The 18,802-nt window shown below is 33.3% G+C and overlaps 1 protein-coding gene across 1 annotated transcript in view; it reads right to left on the reverse strand.

Moving 5' to 3' along the window:
• Positions 1–588, reverse strand: part of LOC131073618 (DNA polymerase II subunit B4) — a 44,761-nt gene extending 44,173 nt beyond the window's left edge. Inside the window, exon 1 of the mRNA XM_058010095.2 lies at positions 69–588. Coding sequence (XP_057866078.2) covers positions 69–247 — 179 coding nt within the window. The 5' untranslated portion in view covers positions 248–588. The remainder of the gene's footprint in view (positions 1–68) is intronic.
• Positions 589–18,802: the final 18,214 nt, after the last annotated feature.

Here is an 18,802-nt window from a genome sequence, read left to right on the forward strand (position 1 = left end):
GAAATATTAAAAGAAGGAAGGAAATGCATAGTATTCTAAATTGCAAGAGAAAGTATGAGAGAAGTTACGTTGCAGAGAGGTAATGAATAAAAAGGCGAGCGCTTTCAGAGAAGGCAGTGAGAGCCTCCCGCTGAATGGCAATGTCCTTTCTGGAGGGATCATCTTTTGTGAGCTCCGCGATCTTCTTCTTCACCACTCTCTTTATGTTGGCCCGTGGAAGGTCATCCACCTCCGCTGTACCAGACATCTTTCCGCTTTACTATTAAACCCTCCCGACTGTAATATCAAAACTCCATAAGCTAAAGCTTGGACTGGGATTCAGTCTCCCTCTTCCTCTCTCTCTCTCCCTCCCTCCCTATTTAATGTTTCACAGGTTTGAAATTCGGCGCCTTCCCTGCATATATTGTAGTCTCTCAATTATTTTTTTAATTTAATTAATAGTGACCATGTAGAGGGACCAATTCTGCAGGAATCCTTTCTTCTCGGGTTTGTAATGGATGTTATGTCATGTTCTTGTCATTTGTGGAGTTAGTCTTAACAGTAGATAGAAAGATAAAGATAGGGATGAGAATTGATACATGAAAATAGGTAGACATAGATATATAGGGGTAGAGAGATGCAGAGATATTAAGAGTAGATAGAAAGATAAAGATAGGATAGAGGGGCGAAAAGAGATATAGGAAGAGGAAGAGAGAGAGTGATGGATTGATAGATAGAGGGGGGAGAGGAAGATGGAGGTAAAAAGAAAGAGGGAGAGAAATAACTAGAGAGATAGGGAGAGTTAGAAGGATAGATAAATATAAAGATGGGAAGATATAAAGGAGTGGGGAGAGGGAGACATAGAGATAGAGAGATTGAGGTATAAGAAGATATAAGAGGGAAGAGGGAGAGAGAGAAGGAGAGATAGCTTAATAGATAAAGGGAGAGAGGGAGAGAGGGAGTGATATAGATTGCAGAGATATAGAAATTATTAAATAAGAAAATCAATTAAAATTGGAGAATTGTTGTTCAAGTTTTTTAATTCTATATAGTGATTGGTTAAACTAATAAAATTAAATTTGGGAGAACTATTTTGATATTTGAGAATTTGACAATTTGAAGTAGAAGTTTAGTAAGCTCTAAAAAATTGAAATGGATGCTAGGGATTAATTATGGTCACATTTGTAACTTTCCTTGATTTTATATTAGAAAGCATTTTTTTTTTAAGATTGTTTTGTATTATGTATTTTTTAACATTTTAAAATTATTGAAAAATTAATTATATATTTTTAATTAAATTTTTAAGATAAAGTTAGTCTTCTTTATACTTAATATGAATTGATATTAATTTAATTTTTTTTTATGTGATTTAATTTATGATGATGTCTATTTCATTAATAAATAATGTTTAAAAATAAATTGTCGTACTATTTATTAAGTTAAAGATCAAAAAAGATTTGACATTTATCATAATTGAATAGTAGGGGCTCCCCCTACCCCCTACTATTTGAAGGGCTCCTTTTTCAGATTTACCAAATATTTAAACTTTATCAATTATGAATGATTACTGGATATGTATTAAGTTTCTTATTATTGATTTTCTATTTTGTTTATTTCTCTTAAATCTTTTTTCTTGTTTGTGAATTTGAAAAAAAAAAATATGAAGAAAAATATTGAAACAAAATTGTACTCATGATTTTTGACAATGATAAAAGTCATATATCTTATCTTCATAATAAATAATGAAAAAATTATTTATATCTTATTCTAAAAAAGAAATAAACCTATGAATTTGTAAATATATTAATAATACCACATATTAATTCATGATTTCAATCAAAATAATTTTTACACAACCTAGTATCAAAATTTTACATTACATTTTGTACCATCCAAAATGTTATAATTTAAAAAAATCTTCCTCAATTTTTTTGTCAAAGTTAAATTTTATGATAACAAATGAAAATCAATTCAAAATTAAGGATTTAATAAAAGTATCATGTGAGTGACGTGGTCAATTATTTAATTTTTTTTGAAAAAAGTGTTGCAATTTAAGGTTATTACACGTGAATAATAAACTTTCTGTATTTTATAAGGTGTTCAGCAGATGCAATGCAGTTGTTCTACTTTACTTTTGTCTATTGATATTAACCTTTCCTACTCGTGCTGAAGTACAATCTTTAAAAGGTATTTAATGTAAAGATAAATATATTATTTTGTATTAAAAAATTGAAATATTTTGTTTACTATTATCAATAGAAATAAAGATAAATGATATTTTTATATTTATGTAAAATCTAGAATAAATGTAGACTATAGATTTTGTGTTCAAATATTTTAATTCTAGATGTTGATTGGTTAAATTGTTAGAAAAGAAAATTCAATGAATGCATTACCATATTGTCTTAGCGGGAACTAAAAAACTAAAAAATGATCAGCGATTCATACATATGAAACTTATTAATAAACTTTTCATTATTATTGATACTTTATTAATAAGTTTCATATGTATCAACAGTTTATCATTTTTTAGTTTTTTTGGTTCATAATTAATCTATTTGTGCACTATTGTTGGGACATTTGTGCATAACTCTTTGGACATTTGTCCACAAGTACTGGCAATTTTGAGTGGAACATCTTTAAGTAGGTATCGGGCATCGCTTTGAAATGTGTACGCATAACTGATCCTAGCGTGTGTTGTTACTACCCAGAAGTCAAAACAATAGTTATAAGCAATTAAGTTGCATGGGAAGACAACAACAAAAATAAATTTGATCATTTAAAGAAAAGAGATTTTTTTTATTTTTTTTAGATGTGTTTCATCATTTTGGATTATTTTTAATAAGAATTTATGTCCTTTCAATTCTGATATTATGTGTCTATTTATGAAATCATTTATTCTAATTTCTTTTTCTATAAATCTAAGTCCATTATAAACACAAATACATAAAAAATGAAAGAAATAAACAAAAATGAAAAAAAAATCTATATAAAAAATGAAAGACAACAAGAATAATCAACTTTCTTATATATTTTGAATCATTCAATACTACACTTTGAGAGTAAAAGTAAAATTAAATAGCACCACAATAGTCACCTTAATCTTTTATATATTTTGAATCATTCAATACTACACTTTGAGAGTAAAAGTAAAATTAAATAGCACCACAATAGTCACCTTAATCTTTTATCTTTTATGGCACCACTCATAATTTCATTAAAGTTGGTGACATTTATGGACCTAAAAAATTGAAATATTCCATAAACCACTCGAGTATATATGTAATATTTTTTCCTTTCAAATTATTGATATAAGCCCTACTTCATGACAAGTTATTTTAATTTTTCACAAAGTACTAATTTTCAATTTGAGCCTACTAAATTTTGGTAGCATACACTAAAGTTGTCTTGAAATGTTGTAAATCAATTTAATTATTATTTTCATGTTATTTATTAGCCAAAAACATTGATGAGCATGTTACTTTATGGAGACATGATGGGCTTGATCTATTACAACTATTTTCTATAATATCATAGAAGAAGTGATCTCTTTGTTAATTGGTGCAAGGTGCATGGCATAATGACTTAACCATGTTGTAAAACAAAAATATTAAATGAAATAGAATGGCAATGTTGAACTAGTTCATTATAGAAAAGCAATGATAAAATGGATCTAAGAAAATAATTATTTGTTTTGGGTTAAGTTGGATCTAGATCTATTGTTATGCCTTAATATAAACTGTAATGAATGTTCTAGCCTTACTAACAAGGTTCATTTATGTCCCATTTATCTCGTATTATCATGTATTTCACCATTGTGTTGCATATGATTGAATGAAAAATATTTTAAAGGTAAAATAAGGAAAATAATTATTAAATGTATTTACTAATAAATTTTGTCATTTTAATTTGAGAAAACATATCCTATAGTTATTGCTATTACCATGTATTTTAAATAAGGATAATTGTAACTCATGAAAATATTACTAGTGTTATCATGGCTATTACAAATCCATATAATCCAAATATTTAGAAATGTAGTGTCGAAAATTGTCACCGGTCTAATTTACGCCTCATGTCTCTTTAGGCTCGTTCAGGCCCCATTATCCAAATTTGATGGCATGTACACCCTTTGGTGGGTCCTACTATGGGATACCCTCCCCCTGGCTTTTGATTTTGGTCCTATTTGTAGAAGGACTAATATAGGGCACCCCAAAATGCCTTGGTCCCTCTCAAAAGGGCCCCAATTTGAAACAGGGTAGGTGTTATATCTCCCTGATAGTATTTAATTCCCAAGGCTACACATGATTGTTGGAGGTCAACCTAATCGATAATTTACCTGGGGTACCATATATAAAGACATCCTATCAATTCATATTAGATCTAAGAGGCAATCCAAGACTTCATCCCTATTATTTATGCATTCGCGGAGCATTCATTATCAAGCATCTTTAGAGATTCAAGGTTGCATATTCATCATTCAAGCATTGTGGAGCAAAGTTGCATCAATCTTCAAGCAAGCATGTGTGTGTGGTTAGGATTTTTCATGTTCATGTGTTTGTCATGCCATTACATTCAACATTTATGATTACATTCAAAGAGCATTGCATCATCATCAACAATTGCAAATATGAGGTATATCTCCTTAACATTTATTTTAGTATTTGCATTATTTCATTCATGGTTAATTCCAAAACTGGTGTTTGACCTAAGGCAAACCCCTATCCCCAACATCTTTCGCTTTCTTTCTGTTTGCAATAAATAGGTGTTGAGTTGTAGTCAGGAAATCCGACAGAGTCAACAGTGACGAACGGGTCAACTTTCGATGGTGGAAAATTCGAAGGACCGGGGTGAATCTATGCTACTTGGTCTTATAAAATCAAGCCAAAATTCTAAGGACAAGTTCTAAATATCTTATTATGCCCAGATCTCAGAAAGTGGCTCTATGGGACATTTGTAGCTTACTATTTTTGTCATATCACTTCAATAATCCCTCATTCTACTCTAATTTTATAATTACATAACAAATTCAACTTAGAAAGAGGATAATCAACCCTAACTAGATGAATCCAATCAGAATCTCAGTCTCTTTCCCATTGGGATTGAGCTTAGATCTATTGGGTTCATCCCTCTTTCAATGTAATTTGGTTAATTGGGCTATTTAGTGTATTTACTTAGTGAAACCCTAATTCCTAATTTTCCATACATTACAAGAAATAATTGTCATAATTATGTTTTATTGTGCTATAGTAAAGGTCTTTGGCTTGGATTAACAAACCCACCATATTAAGAAATTTTTATTTTCATGATTCTTTCATTTGAAATCTAATTTTTTGGAAAGGTCGTGAGCCTAAGAAACATTATGTGAAGACAGTAAAAACTATTAAATGTCTTATTTCTTATACATTGCCTAAAGAAATGACATGAAAGAGGAGATACAAGTTGAAGCTTGTTTTGTATATTTCATGTGGAAAAAAAAATGAATGATGTGAATTTGTTCAACTATATTTTTTGTTGACTAATATATATGAACTCAAGTAAAAGCGACTAAGAGCCAAGGAGTTATTCTAGTGTCGAATTGTGAGGAGGGTCCACTCATAGGATTACATGTGTGAATGGAAAAATGCATATATATTTATGTTTTGTGGATTTGTTTGTTTTTAGCTATAGATTATTTGTTTATGTTTATTCACTTATCTACTTATTTTTAGTAGTTATAATTATTATGTAGAGAATGGAAGTTGTGCAAGCCAATGGTGCTATTTAATATGGAATTTGGTGGTGTGTTTTATTTACTATTATTTCCTATAGCTTGCTTTATTATAGAATTTACAATTTTTTATTTTATTTACACAAAATTGTGAAGATCATTTCTTATAACTAGCAACTAAAATACTTACCCTTATCATTTTTCATTTTTAGAATATTTGCATTTATAATATTCACCTCAATACAGGTATAATTGTAGCGTCGTAAATTGTCACGGGGCCAATTTACACCTCATGTTGGTGCCCCTACTTTAGCGTGTCCCCCCCTCATCTCTTATTTGGGTTCATTCAGTGGCTTAACTCCATTTTTTATGCCATGTGCACCTACCAGCTTATTTCTTAGAGGGATATCTTTCTCCCTAGGGATTATTGAGGTCCCTAATTAAGGAGGATCAAGGCTCTAGCGCCCTGGTCCTGGGACCAAAGTTCCCAATGCCCTGGTCCCCCTTGGTCAGGCCCTATTTTGAAATATAAGTTGGGCCCTATCTCTCCAACGGGAAATGAAATTGGTGGCTCAACATGAGCGTTGGAGGTCGGCCTAATTGATAAAATGACCTAGAATCTCCTATAGAAAAACATTTGATCAACCTAATTTCATCCAACCATTCTAAGACTCTAAGCAATCAATCCCGCATTCTTGGATTTGTGTAGCATTCATCATAAAGCATTTTCAAAGATCTTCAAGGTTGCATATTCTTCATTCATCTATTGTGGAGAAAAAACACATCATTATTACGCAAGCATGTGTGTGTGATTAGGGTTTTGTCATGTTCATGTCATTCCATATAACATAAGTGATTACATCCAAGAAGCAAAGCATCATCATCAACAATTGCAGATCTGAGGTATACCTTTCTGCTATTTATTATAGTATTTATGATATTTCAATTCAAGGTTAATTCCTAAACTGAGGTTTGACTTAGGCAAACCCCTATTCCCAACCTATTTCCTTTCTCTAGTGTGCGCAGGAATAGGTACGCAGCTACGATCTTCAAAATTGGCTTTATTTACAAAGAGGAACAGGTTCCCCTTTGGATGGCGAAAAGTGTGGAGGACCAAAGCGATGGGCATTCTAGTCCTGACAAATCAAGAGCTCCTTCTAGGAATAAATCTAAACACTCTTACATTTCTCAAATCCAAGTTCGTGGCTCGATCCGATGACTATAGCTGACTATTTGTGCATGATTACTTCAATTCCAGCACATTCACCTTAATCTCAACATTTCAACAATTCAACTTAAAAGACAATCTCCAAACCTAGTGGATCTAATAGAAATTCTCAACCCTATCCTTGCTGATTTGAGGCTAGATCTATTAGGTTCACCCCTTTTAATGTAGTGGTTCCTAAGCCTAAAATTAGTGGTTTTTACCTTAATTGGGTGAAATCCCTAATTTTTCACCATTACATTTTGGTGAACTCGACTGGCTCTTTACATTGTTAATTTTGATTTATGTTCTCAAATCTAAATGTTTATGCAATTTAAAATTCAAATTCAAATTTTCAAGTTTAATTTCCAATTGAATTTCAAAAATTTAGAGGTTAAATCAACAAAAAACCTAAATTTTAATTCTAAAATTGATCTTGTGAGTTGTCTAATTTGGATTAATTGTTTTAGATCTGATTTATGAACTTTTTATATTTTATTTTTTCATTCATAGATATTATTTTAATCGAATTGCATAGATCTAGAGGTTTAATTCATAAAAACCCTAATTTCTTTTGGTTAACTTGGTTTGTGGGTTGCATAATTTGTCAAATCAATTTTCAAATATGATTTTAAACATTCATAATGGCACTTAATAGATATCTTTAATTTTTTATTTCACATATGATTACATTCCTTTTCACTTCCATTTATTATAATCATGGGCTGGATAATGGTATCTTTCATTTCACACTGCTTCTTTTTATCCATAGAACGTTGGCATATTGCATTTTTTAGAATTTCCAAATTCCTTCCTTTCAATCATTAGATCCCAAAGCTTTCATATATAGTGCATTTTGTTTTATGATTATATTTTTAGGGAAATGCATTACATATGTAGATCACATGAAAGCTTTTGTAGATCCTAATCCTAGAGATGCTAATAGAAAACCTAATACTTGCACCTCTCCTAGGGTATCTAATGTGAATGAAGAACAAGCTAATTCTCATATCAATGATCTCTCTAATGGAGAGAAATAATTGAAGAGAAACATGGCACCATTTTTATCTCATACACATACCCTAGCGTGAGCAGGGCAAGATCAAAATATTGGTGTTTCAATCTCTCTAGATCCCCCTTATTCTCCTAGAGCCTATCTTAATCATCAAAACATTTGTAGAGAAGATGGCGTTATGTATTTCCTTCATGATCTATCTCCTAACATAACATTAACTAAAGATGAGGCCTTAGATGATAAGGATATTCCTTCCTAGCCTACCAAAGAGGATATACATGATGATAAAAAGGAAAATCCCCCTCCACAAGATATTCCTTCTTCATCTACTTTTCCCTTTGATCCTTCTGTGTAGGGGAAAAAGTGAGACTAAAAAAAATAAGCCCTAATCCCACTCTCATGTACATACTATGGAATACGAAAGAGCCTAGGGAGGTAACACTCTCTGGCTACTTCTTGTGAGGAAGAGAGAGCCAAGGATTACCTCTTAGGGTTTCCATTCCTTTGCTGCAAATGAGAGGAAGAAGTGATGCAAAAAGTGCATATTTGAATGATTTAACCTAGAATACAAGTATGCATAAATAACCCTAATCTGGAAATGTAGAACTAAGAATAACTGATATACATATGAAAAGTATAGATTAACAGACAATTTCAGAGGTGCACCTGTACTAGAAATTTGAGCAAAAATGTTCGGGACCGGAGTGCTACGCCCTTGTCCAGATTCTGCAGATTGGAAGTTGTACCGGACATGCTGGGATCTCTAGATTTTGAACTGCTGATCTACCAAACTCTATTGAAAATAGAGAGGACCAGGGTGCCACGCCCCTGTCCTAGGGGTTTCTAGCCAAATATGACCCTCGAAACAGTTTATGTGCACTCTTCCAGTCCTGAAAGTTGTAGCGACGCTCAGATCCTAAATCTGCACCTGTAGCTAAAAATAGGGTTTTGGGTGGCTCTATGGGGTTTTGCCTTAGTCAAACCCCCTTTTTTTGGTGATTTCTACCTCAACAAATAGTCGATTTGTATAGTAAAATAATGTGTGCAAGAACCTTATGTGTGTGCAAGATCCTAGGATGAGAGTAAACAATCTAGAGCAACCCTAAAGAGTAAACCCTAAATGCTTGTAATTGACAAAGTAAATGCTCCAAATCAATTATGCAAAGTGATCTAAAGCATAAATATAAATCAATTGATGTAATGAAGCTCATACAAAGACATAGAAACAATATGAAATCATACCCAACCCCAAGGGAGAGGTACAAGCCAATCTTCAGTCGGTGATCTTCTATTGCTTTCCCATATCTTCAAAAGCCCCCAATTGATGAAAAAATTCTTGATGAATGCTTGATAAGTGTTGTTGAATTTTGTTGAAGACCCCAAAGATCTTCTCTTTCGCTACATAGAAGGCTCCTTGTAATTGCTAGCCCTTAGCCAAAAACTTACAAGCCTTCAAATGAAGAAAGAGAGCTCTTATGCATGAAACCCTGGATCTTAATTTCACCTTTAGGCTGACCTAGGATTTGAATTTGCCACCAATATTTTGGGGTTAAGCATTATAATATCATAGAATTGTGGTCTCGAAATTTTAGGAAAAATATTGGGGACCATGTTGCACTTGCACACAGTCCAACCAACTTTTCACCAAATTTTCAGGGCCATTAGATATGATGATATTAGAGCAGATCCCAAAGCTACAACTGATTCCGAGATGTTTTGACATAATTAGGGTTTATGATTTAATGATTAACTGAATGAATAAAATGAAAAGGGGCACACTTAGGGTAAAGGTGTTAATCTTAGAGGATCTAATTAATACTGGTAGGGGGTGAATTAGTATTAATAACAATTTGAAATCAGAAACTTAGACACATAACACTTTTACTAAATCAAACATAGACCAACACTAGAGCCATTTACCAGTACTTGTATCTGCTGATAAACATCTGCTAAATTGATATATCAATGTTGCACATTAAGTGTTCATTAACCATACATAAACTGAAAGTAAATCATAACATCACGTCAAAAAAATTCACCATATAAACACCATGATTTTCACGTGGAAAGCCAAATAGGGAAAAACCACGGTGGGACTTGGTACCCACAAGAATTTTGCACTCTTTCGGAATGCGCCCTGTTAGGAGCTTAGCTCGGTTAAGAGCTTACAAAGATGCCCTATTAGGAGTCACCCGGTTAAGGGATTTACCTCAGCCCTATTAGGAGCTTTGATCTATTAGGATAAACCTCACAAGAGGATTTAGAACTCAGATGTTGAGTCACCCTATTAGGGGATTTACAATGTGAGGCCTACCATGACCTGCCTAGTTAAGGGATTTTATCTGCTGCAACAATGAACGATCTGTATATAGCACTCAACTGCTTGCTTGATCAGATCCAATTAAGCTCTAAGTCTACAACACTCTGGCAGAACTTCTCATACTCTGGTTCGTCTTCACACTTCTCAAAAATTATCGACACAACAATCATCAACTATACCGACATAAATAACTTTTACAACTAGGTCGGCAACAAAACCCTAAGACTTACAACATAGATCATCGCATATCTTTACAGCTTATTACAGATCATTATATGGATCATTACAATCAATTACAAATTAATATCAACCATTGAGTGATCGTAACTCATCACAACAACTTGATCTGATACAAAGTCAAACCTTAGAACACTCCGCTAAGCACTTTGCATATTCCTAAGAAATCTGCTTCCCAAATGTGCCAAAACATCTTTCAAACACTTCACACAGTTTGTGCCACATCATCATCAACATGTGAACTTGATGTAGATCACCGCCAAACCAAAAATCATTACCGGTCAAGAGAATTCTTTACCGGTCTTTAAACCCTTCTTAAACCTTGGCAAAAACTCAACAGAAATTATAAACATAACTTTTAGTTGTCACTACATGATGCGGTTCTAGTTAGATACATGTTTCAATGATAAAAACTCACATTCAAAACCACAAAGCCTCAATCATCACCAATCACCAAATACAATCAAAATATTTCCTTGTTTACCGGTTAAGGTCCTAATTCCTAGTTTCTTAATTCTTTACAGGTAAGTTCTTTCCGGTAGACCAAAAAGATTTAGATGACACAATACAACATAAGTAAATATCAATAGACATGAATAAACATTAGTTTCCATCAATGACAACACAAATAACTAATCAAAGCCATCAATCATGAAATCTTAATCTCTTCATCACAATGTCATCACAAACAATCTGTTATTGGTTTAGTCATCATTCTCCATCTGCATCAGTTATGCAAATCATGCCAACAAAAGGGCCCAACTTTATAATGTGTGAAGTGATGAAATATTAATTTATATTTAATTTAATTAATTAATTAAATGGTTAAAGGAATTAGAAATGCAAGATGCAAAACACACTAAGGCAGGTGCTAAACCAAGCATGGAATTGTACCACCTTAGCAAGGGTGTACAATTTACGACGCTACACCTTCTAAGTACACTTACACTACAAATTTCAAAGAGATCCATTATAATGTTCCTCCTCCTTATCAATTAAGAAATTCTTATAGGAGTGGCTTTAACATAATATCAAAACAAGGTTTTAGAGGACAAGGACTTGGAAAATTTGAACAAGGAATTAGTGTCCCTATAAACCCTCCTGCACAAGTTAGTACAGAAGGTCTAGGACATTATCATGATTCTCCTATGGATGATCCCCTTAGAATTCATAATTTTAAGGATTATCTGGCAAGACATAAGACTTATCGTCCATCCAAAGGTGCTTCTTCTTCAAATGCTCATTTTTGTTCATATCATCAAACTCGTGACCATCATGCCAGTGATTGTCCGAATTTTCAAAAAAAAATTGCAAGAACTAGTTGATAATGGAACTGTTAAAATCATAGATGATAATACTTCTTCTTCTAACAACCCTTGCCCTACATCACAAGAGACAAGACCTAATCCTATTGATGATCAAGAAAAGCTAGCCACTAGAATATTTTGGAGATTGAAGTATGATAAGAATGTTGTTTTTCCTTTCATAAAATTCACAAATAAACATAAGGAAGGTAATGAACATTGCCTTTTTCATCGTAGTTGTTCTAATTCTCTTGGAAATTGTAAAGCATTCAAAACATTTGTTCAAGAAAAATATGGCAGGGCTCACATGTCTCACAAAAGTGATCTTGCTCTCTTTCTTGGTGAAAAAGTAGTGGCGTAGCACTCCATTCACCCTTCATGTTTCTCATCATCCTATGACACTAGTACTTAACTTAATTCGAGGCTCTTTGTCATAAGAGGTGATGCTTTTTTAATTTTAAACATTTTGGGGCAGCAACATCACTCATTCTCGCCTTTGTCTTATTTTTTCTCTTTCACTAATTCCCTTTAGGGGTTCCATTTTTCATACTTTGATATCCTTTCTTGCATAGAATGGTATGCCTCTTATGATTAATCTCACCTTAGGGGAGTTTGTGATATTTCATTTTAATTCTTTCTTCTCTCTTTAAAAATTACCTCTTCTTTAGAGTAGCATTTTACATATCTTAATATCTTTTCTCGCATTGAATGCTCTTTCATGTGAGTACACTATGCATTGGCTTATATCTAATCTCTCCTTATAGGTTGTGTAATTCTTCTCATTGTCCCTACACTTGGTGGAAATTGATCTCTCTCTCATATCCTGTCTAAGGACTCACTTGTCCTTTGTTGAGTGGTGTTTGCTTATGATTTGATGACATTCCTTGTGTGAAGTTGTTGTTTGCTCAAGGATTCTCTCTTATGCAAGAGGTGTGTGTCCTTGACTACATCCTCTTTTTCAATTGGTAATGTATATCTATCATATAATTACCCCTCACATTGGGTTAAAAGTGTGTCATCCTTCAACAAGAATCCATTTCACCTAGCAATAGGGGCAAGGTATGCATTCTTGTTCTCCTTCCCTTCTTTTGGTAGAAGATGCCATGTTTGTTCAAGAACTCCTCTTGGAGGTAGATGTCTTTTGATAAAATATCTCTTCTCCTCCAAGGATCCTCTTACACTTGTTGCAATATATCTCTTTTTTAACTATCTTATCCATGCTTGTAAGAGTATTACCTCTTTAGCTTGGATTTATGGACATTATTTCTTAAAGGATATCTCCTTAGTGTTGAAGGTTGTGTATCCTTGCTTCTAGCTTCCTTATGACACCAACATAGGGTTTGTTGGCAATGGGCCAGTGTCCCTCGTGAGGATTCACGACATGGTTTAACAGCCTCATGTGGATTCTACAAGTCTAGCGGTTGTATCGGGCATTGACAGGTCAATCTTTTGGTGCAATGATAACCCTAGCTTGTAACAAGTAGTATCAGAGCTTGGTCACAGGTTCAAATCACACAGGCCACGACAAGTGACGCTGAGAAGGGGATTATTGGTAGTGGGCCAGCGTCCCTCGCGGGGATTCGCAACATGGTTTAACAACCTTCTATGGATTCTATAAGTCTAGTGGTTGTAATGGGCATTGACAGGTCGATCTTTTTGTGCAACGACAACCCTAGCTTGTAACAGGGTTATGTTGACATCTTAAGGAGGGGGGGGCATATATATCGCCCTCTTTGTATTGTATTGTATTGTACTATATTTTTGCATGTCTTAAATGGGGTGTTCATTCTTGAAACTAGAGAAAACAAACTCTTACATAAGATGCTTCATGCCCGAAACCAGACGTAGCATTGATATATGTCTTAAACGGGGTTACATTCCTGAAACTAGAGAAAACAAACTCTTACACAAGATGTCCTCGAAACCAGGTATATATTTGTCTTATATGGGGTTGCACATTCTCAAAACCAAAGAAAATAAACTCTTATATGATATATTCTTGGAACCAAACTTGCCCCTTGGTATTTTCATTTTTAATACATGTCTTAAACAAGTTGAATCATACTCAAAACCGGATTTAAAAAACTCTTATACAGGGTGTTATATACTTGAAACCAAATATCACTTGCACAGACACACGTGGTTGAGTGGAACTAGCAAAACACAACTAGACTATTCCTACTCTCCTCACTAACATGTATCACCTAGAAAAACACATCTATAATGTGTATCCATGTCCTCTCTCTTCTTATCATGGATCACCTAGAAAAACACATCTAGAGTGTGTATCCATGCTTCTCTCTTTTCTTCTCATGACCTCATAGTTTTTCTATTGGTGGTTCATGGATGGTGCATGATCTTTCTCTTTTATGTGATCACATGTGTTCTTGAGATGAAATTTTTCAAGAATGATATTAGTGGTTGAGACATTTTGATATCGAGGCCTCTTCGGCTAGTTGACTTGAGGTCTTGTTTTTGGTTTTTAGCTTTTGCGTGTTATGTGTCTTTTTTTGCCTTTTTATCTTTGTTTGTCTTTATTTGCCTTTTTTGTCTTATTCTGTGTGCCCTTATACGTTTTTGAGCGAGTTAAGATCCTAAGATTGGGGACTTAGTTCCTCAAAATTACTGATGTCTTATACTCCTTGTGATTATGCTCCTCATTTCTTCTCTCTTTCATATGTTTCATCTAATTCATTGTGAGTATTTGCATAGGCTCATACTCCCCTTAAAGTGGGGGCTAGATGTAGCATCATGAATTGTCACTGGGCCAATTTACACTTCATGTTGGTGTCCCTAATTTAGCGTGTCTCTTCCTCATCTCCTATTTGGGTTCGTTTAGTGCCTTAACTCCATTTCCAATGCCATGTGCACCTACCAGCTTCTTTCTTGGAGGGATACCTTTCTCCTTGGGGCCTATTGAGGTCCTTGATTAAGGAGGATGAGGGCGCTAGCACTCTAGTCCCCCTTGGTCAATCCCTATTTTGAAATATAAGTTGGGCCCTATCTCTCTAGCGGGAAATGAAATTGGTGGCTCAACATGATCATTGGAGGTTAGCCTAATCGGTAAAATGACCCAGAATCTCGTATATAAAGACATTTGATCAACCTAATTTCATCCAAGCATTCTAAGACTCTAAGTGATCAATCTAGCATTCTTGCATTCGTGAAGCATTCATCATCAAGTATTTTTAGAGATCTTCAAGGATGTATATTCTTCATTCATCCATTGTGGAGCAAAATTACATCATTCATATGCAAGCATGTGTGTGTGATTAGGGTTTTGTCATTTTCATGCCCTTTCATACAACATATGTGATTACATCTAAGAAGAAAAGCATCATCATCAACAATTGTAGATCTGAGGTATACCTTTCCATTATTTATTTTAGTATTTACAATATTTTATTCAAGGTCAATTCCTAAGCCGAGGTTTGATTTAGGTAAACCCCTATTCACAACCTATTTCCCTTCTCTAGTGTGCACAAAAACATGTACAAAGCTATGATCTTTAGAATTAGCTTTATTCACAAAGATGAATAAGTTCCCCTCTGGATGACAAAAAGCGTAGAGGACTAGAGCGATGGGCATTCTGGTCCCGACAAATCAAGAGCTCCTTCTGAGAACATATCTTAACACTCTTACATTGCTCAAATCCAAGTTCATGGCTCGATCCAAAGATTGTAGCTCACTAATTGCACATGATTACTTCAATTCCAACACATTCACCCTAATTTCAGCATTTCAACAATTCAAATTAAAAGAGGGAATCAATATCCAACCCCAGTGAGTCTAATAGAATTTATCAGCCCTATCCTTGTTGATTTGAGGCTAGATCTATTAGTTTCACCCTTCTTTAATGTATCAGTACCTAAGCCTAAAATTAGCGGTTTTTACCTTAATTGGGTGAAAGGCCTTTTCACCATTACAATAACCCTTGTACATATTGTCACTATTCCTTTCATGGGTTTATACCCTAAATTGGTAGAAGGATTGAACTAAATTTTATTTCTCATCATCTACCTCAATTTAAGCCTATTACCTACCACAATATTACCACGTGTGTATCTGATGCTCACTATAGAGAAAAAAAACTTGATAATCATTCTTTAAAATCATAAATCTTTTTTAACAAATACCCACTATAGCTTTAGAGCTTCCCAATATTGTAGATTTTTTATTTCAATACTTTTCTAAATTTTTTATGTCATACCATTTATGATTGTAGAATTCTCCCCTCGTATTTCTTTTAGATACAACATTAATTCTAAAGATCCTTCTCTATGATTGCAATGAGGGATTATTCACTTGCCCTGATTTCATAAGAATCACATTGGCTTTGATATTGTTATGTGCATAAAAAGGAGTATTCTCTTATACTCAATATATTACTCCTTCTCCTTTTCTCATTTTTTTGTGTGGTCTTGTTCTATTATTCTTTGTTTGCTCATTTTTCTCCTAAATGTAGCATTTCATATTCTCTTTAGACTTAGGTATTCCCATCTTTGGTCTTATGTCTTGTTCGATTATTATCTTTATTATTCATTTCTCTTTCTCAACTGATTTCTATTTCCTTGCTATGTTGTATTCATCTATATTATTGTATCACTCCTCACCCCTTTCTTTCTCTTGTAATTTAAGTAAAAAATTAGCGTTCCTTTTAATCCCTATTTTTCTTTCTTTTTGCTTTTAACTTTCCCTTTTGGTTTCTTGGGTCTTATGTCTCCTCTTCCCCTTCAATTATTTTATTATCTTCTTTTACTAATTACTTTTCATTTATCTTCTCTTGATATTGAGCATCCTTATGATGGATAATGGAGCATGATTCAAAATGTTGATGCGAACAAAATTATGTAGTTAAAAGTAAAAATTTTAACAAACTAAATTATTATGTGCAATTGAACATTTCAAATTACTTGTCACTGACAAGGAGAATGGTCATTGAAATAGAAGGAAATGTCAAATTTAATCAGTAATATATTATTTTCCCCACAATAATGCTCAATTCACAAACCAAAGTTAATTCCAATAAACTTGACCAATATAACAAACTAATTATTTTGCCAACATTATTTTTTCAATATGAAATATATTTTGGAGACATGTAATTTGTAATGATTTGCCAACAAGGTTGGATATTGATTATAACTAACCATGGGAATAAGAAGAAGGTCCTCCTATAACTAAAAGGAGGAGATAGAGGATTAAAATATCTCTCCCTCATTCTACATGCCAGAAATCTTCTTTGTTACTTCAAGCAAAAGAGAAAAAGAAAAAAATGTCAGCACATAAGATTGCTTTGTATAGTTAATCCCATATTCAAGTCGTGTGTTCCAACAACCCAACATTATGGACATAATCAAGGGAGGTTTTGATTGATCTACAATAGACTTCAAATTTTAATTCCTTTGTGGTTTTCCCAATTAAAATATAAGGAATGTAACACTCTACCCATATCTCAACATGAGAGATTAAAGGTTTTAATATATATTGTTGAGTTTGTATACCTTTCAAAAAATAGATTATCAATATCAAGTAGTAAATTTAAATTGATAGTTTTTATCTCTTTGTTGGATATTTATACAAACTCTATGTATAAGTAGTAGTTGATGGGGATTACAATTACTTTTTTGACATTCAATTTTTTAACTAGGATTGAATTGTCATTTTTTCAACATGAAATAAATTATTGAGAATAAATTGTCAGTGGGTATAAGCCCATGTAGAAAAACGTATTGGCTAATAATTAATTTAATCAAAGACGTGATATATTCATACTATGTATATATAATTGATGTTCTTCTATTAATAAGTGTATAAATGTTTTTGAGTCATTCATTTTTTATCGTACTTAAATACTTTATCTTGTAAATGCATGAAAATACAAAACAAAATAAAGAGATAAATCAATGCAAGATCCAAATTCACAATCCACACAATCACAAAATGAAGTATAAGATTTATGCATAAATTAAATGATAAACATTAATACCAACATAAAGACCTTAGGAGATTCCATTATTACTTGTGTTTTTTATGAATGATTGATGTAGATTTTGTTTTAGATTTTGTAGCATAACTTTGATATCATCACGATAATATGAAATCTTGATGCTTGATAATGGATGCTTAACAATGATAGTCTTAGCTCTTGATAATGTCAATGCTCATAAAAGTGATGATTTGACAATAGTGTAGGTGCTCAAAAGTGTCAGGGGGAAATGAGCGAATTAAAGTCTTTTTTGTATGCCTCACGTAACACTTGATCAATGGTATGGGTTAAATGACAAGATCAACAGATGATAAAATTTAAGAGAGCATAAGACCTATAATGCACATGGATTAAAGAGGTGGAAGGATAAGGAAAGGTGTAAAATAAATAAAATATTGATTTTATTTATTTAAGGTGGGAAAATTAATAAACTATTTAAAATCTATTTAATTTTTGAAGTGTTAGCTAATTAAATAATTTTTAATTTTTTTTTACTTTACGGGGGAAATTAATTATATAGTAAAACTATTAAATTAATATTGGGATTAAAGTAACAAATAATAATGGCGGAGTAGAGCGGATTCTCTAGCTTTTGGAGGCATGAGGGCTTCAACTACAGAGGCGACACAGAGCGGCGACTACCGTTCTGAAGGAATCACAATCACGGTTGGAAGGCAAGTAGTCGACAAACATTGCCACAAGGCCCTTGGTCATGGAAGGTTCCGAGGAATGCTAAGTTCTGGAACAGAGGGAGAGAAGAGGGACCCAAATCACCATGGAAACAAAAGGCAAGCTTCTTTCAGGGATATTGTGATTTCGAATCCGGTCCCAAAGTGGATTTTAGGATGGTGCAGGAGAAGTTTTGGCGGCCAAAGTTATCCTGAAAAGTAGCAAAGGTCCTAGAGGTAAACCCTGATGCCGAAATAAGTAGAGTTGTGACGGTTGAGCTTTCAAATGATGCATGGAAGGACTCTCTCAGTTTTTTGTCAGACAAAGCCCTTTTTGTTAAATGGGAAGGAATATGGCCGACCTTTTCCAAATTTA

Source organism: Cryptomeria japonica, chromosome 11, assembly GCF_030272615.1.
Source record: "Cryptomeria japonica chromosome 11, Sugi_1.0, whole genome shotgun sequence".
NCBI lineage: Eukaryota > Viridiplantae > Streptophyta > Pinopsida > Cupressales > Cupressaceae > Cryptomeria > Cryptomeria japonica.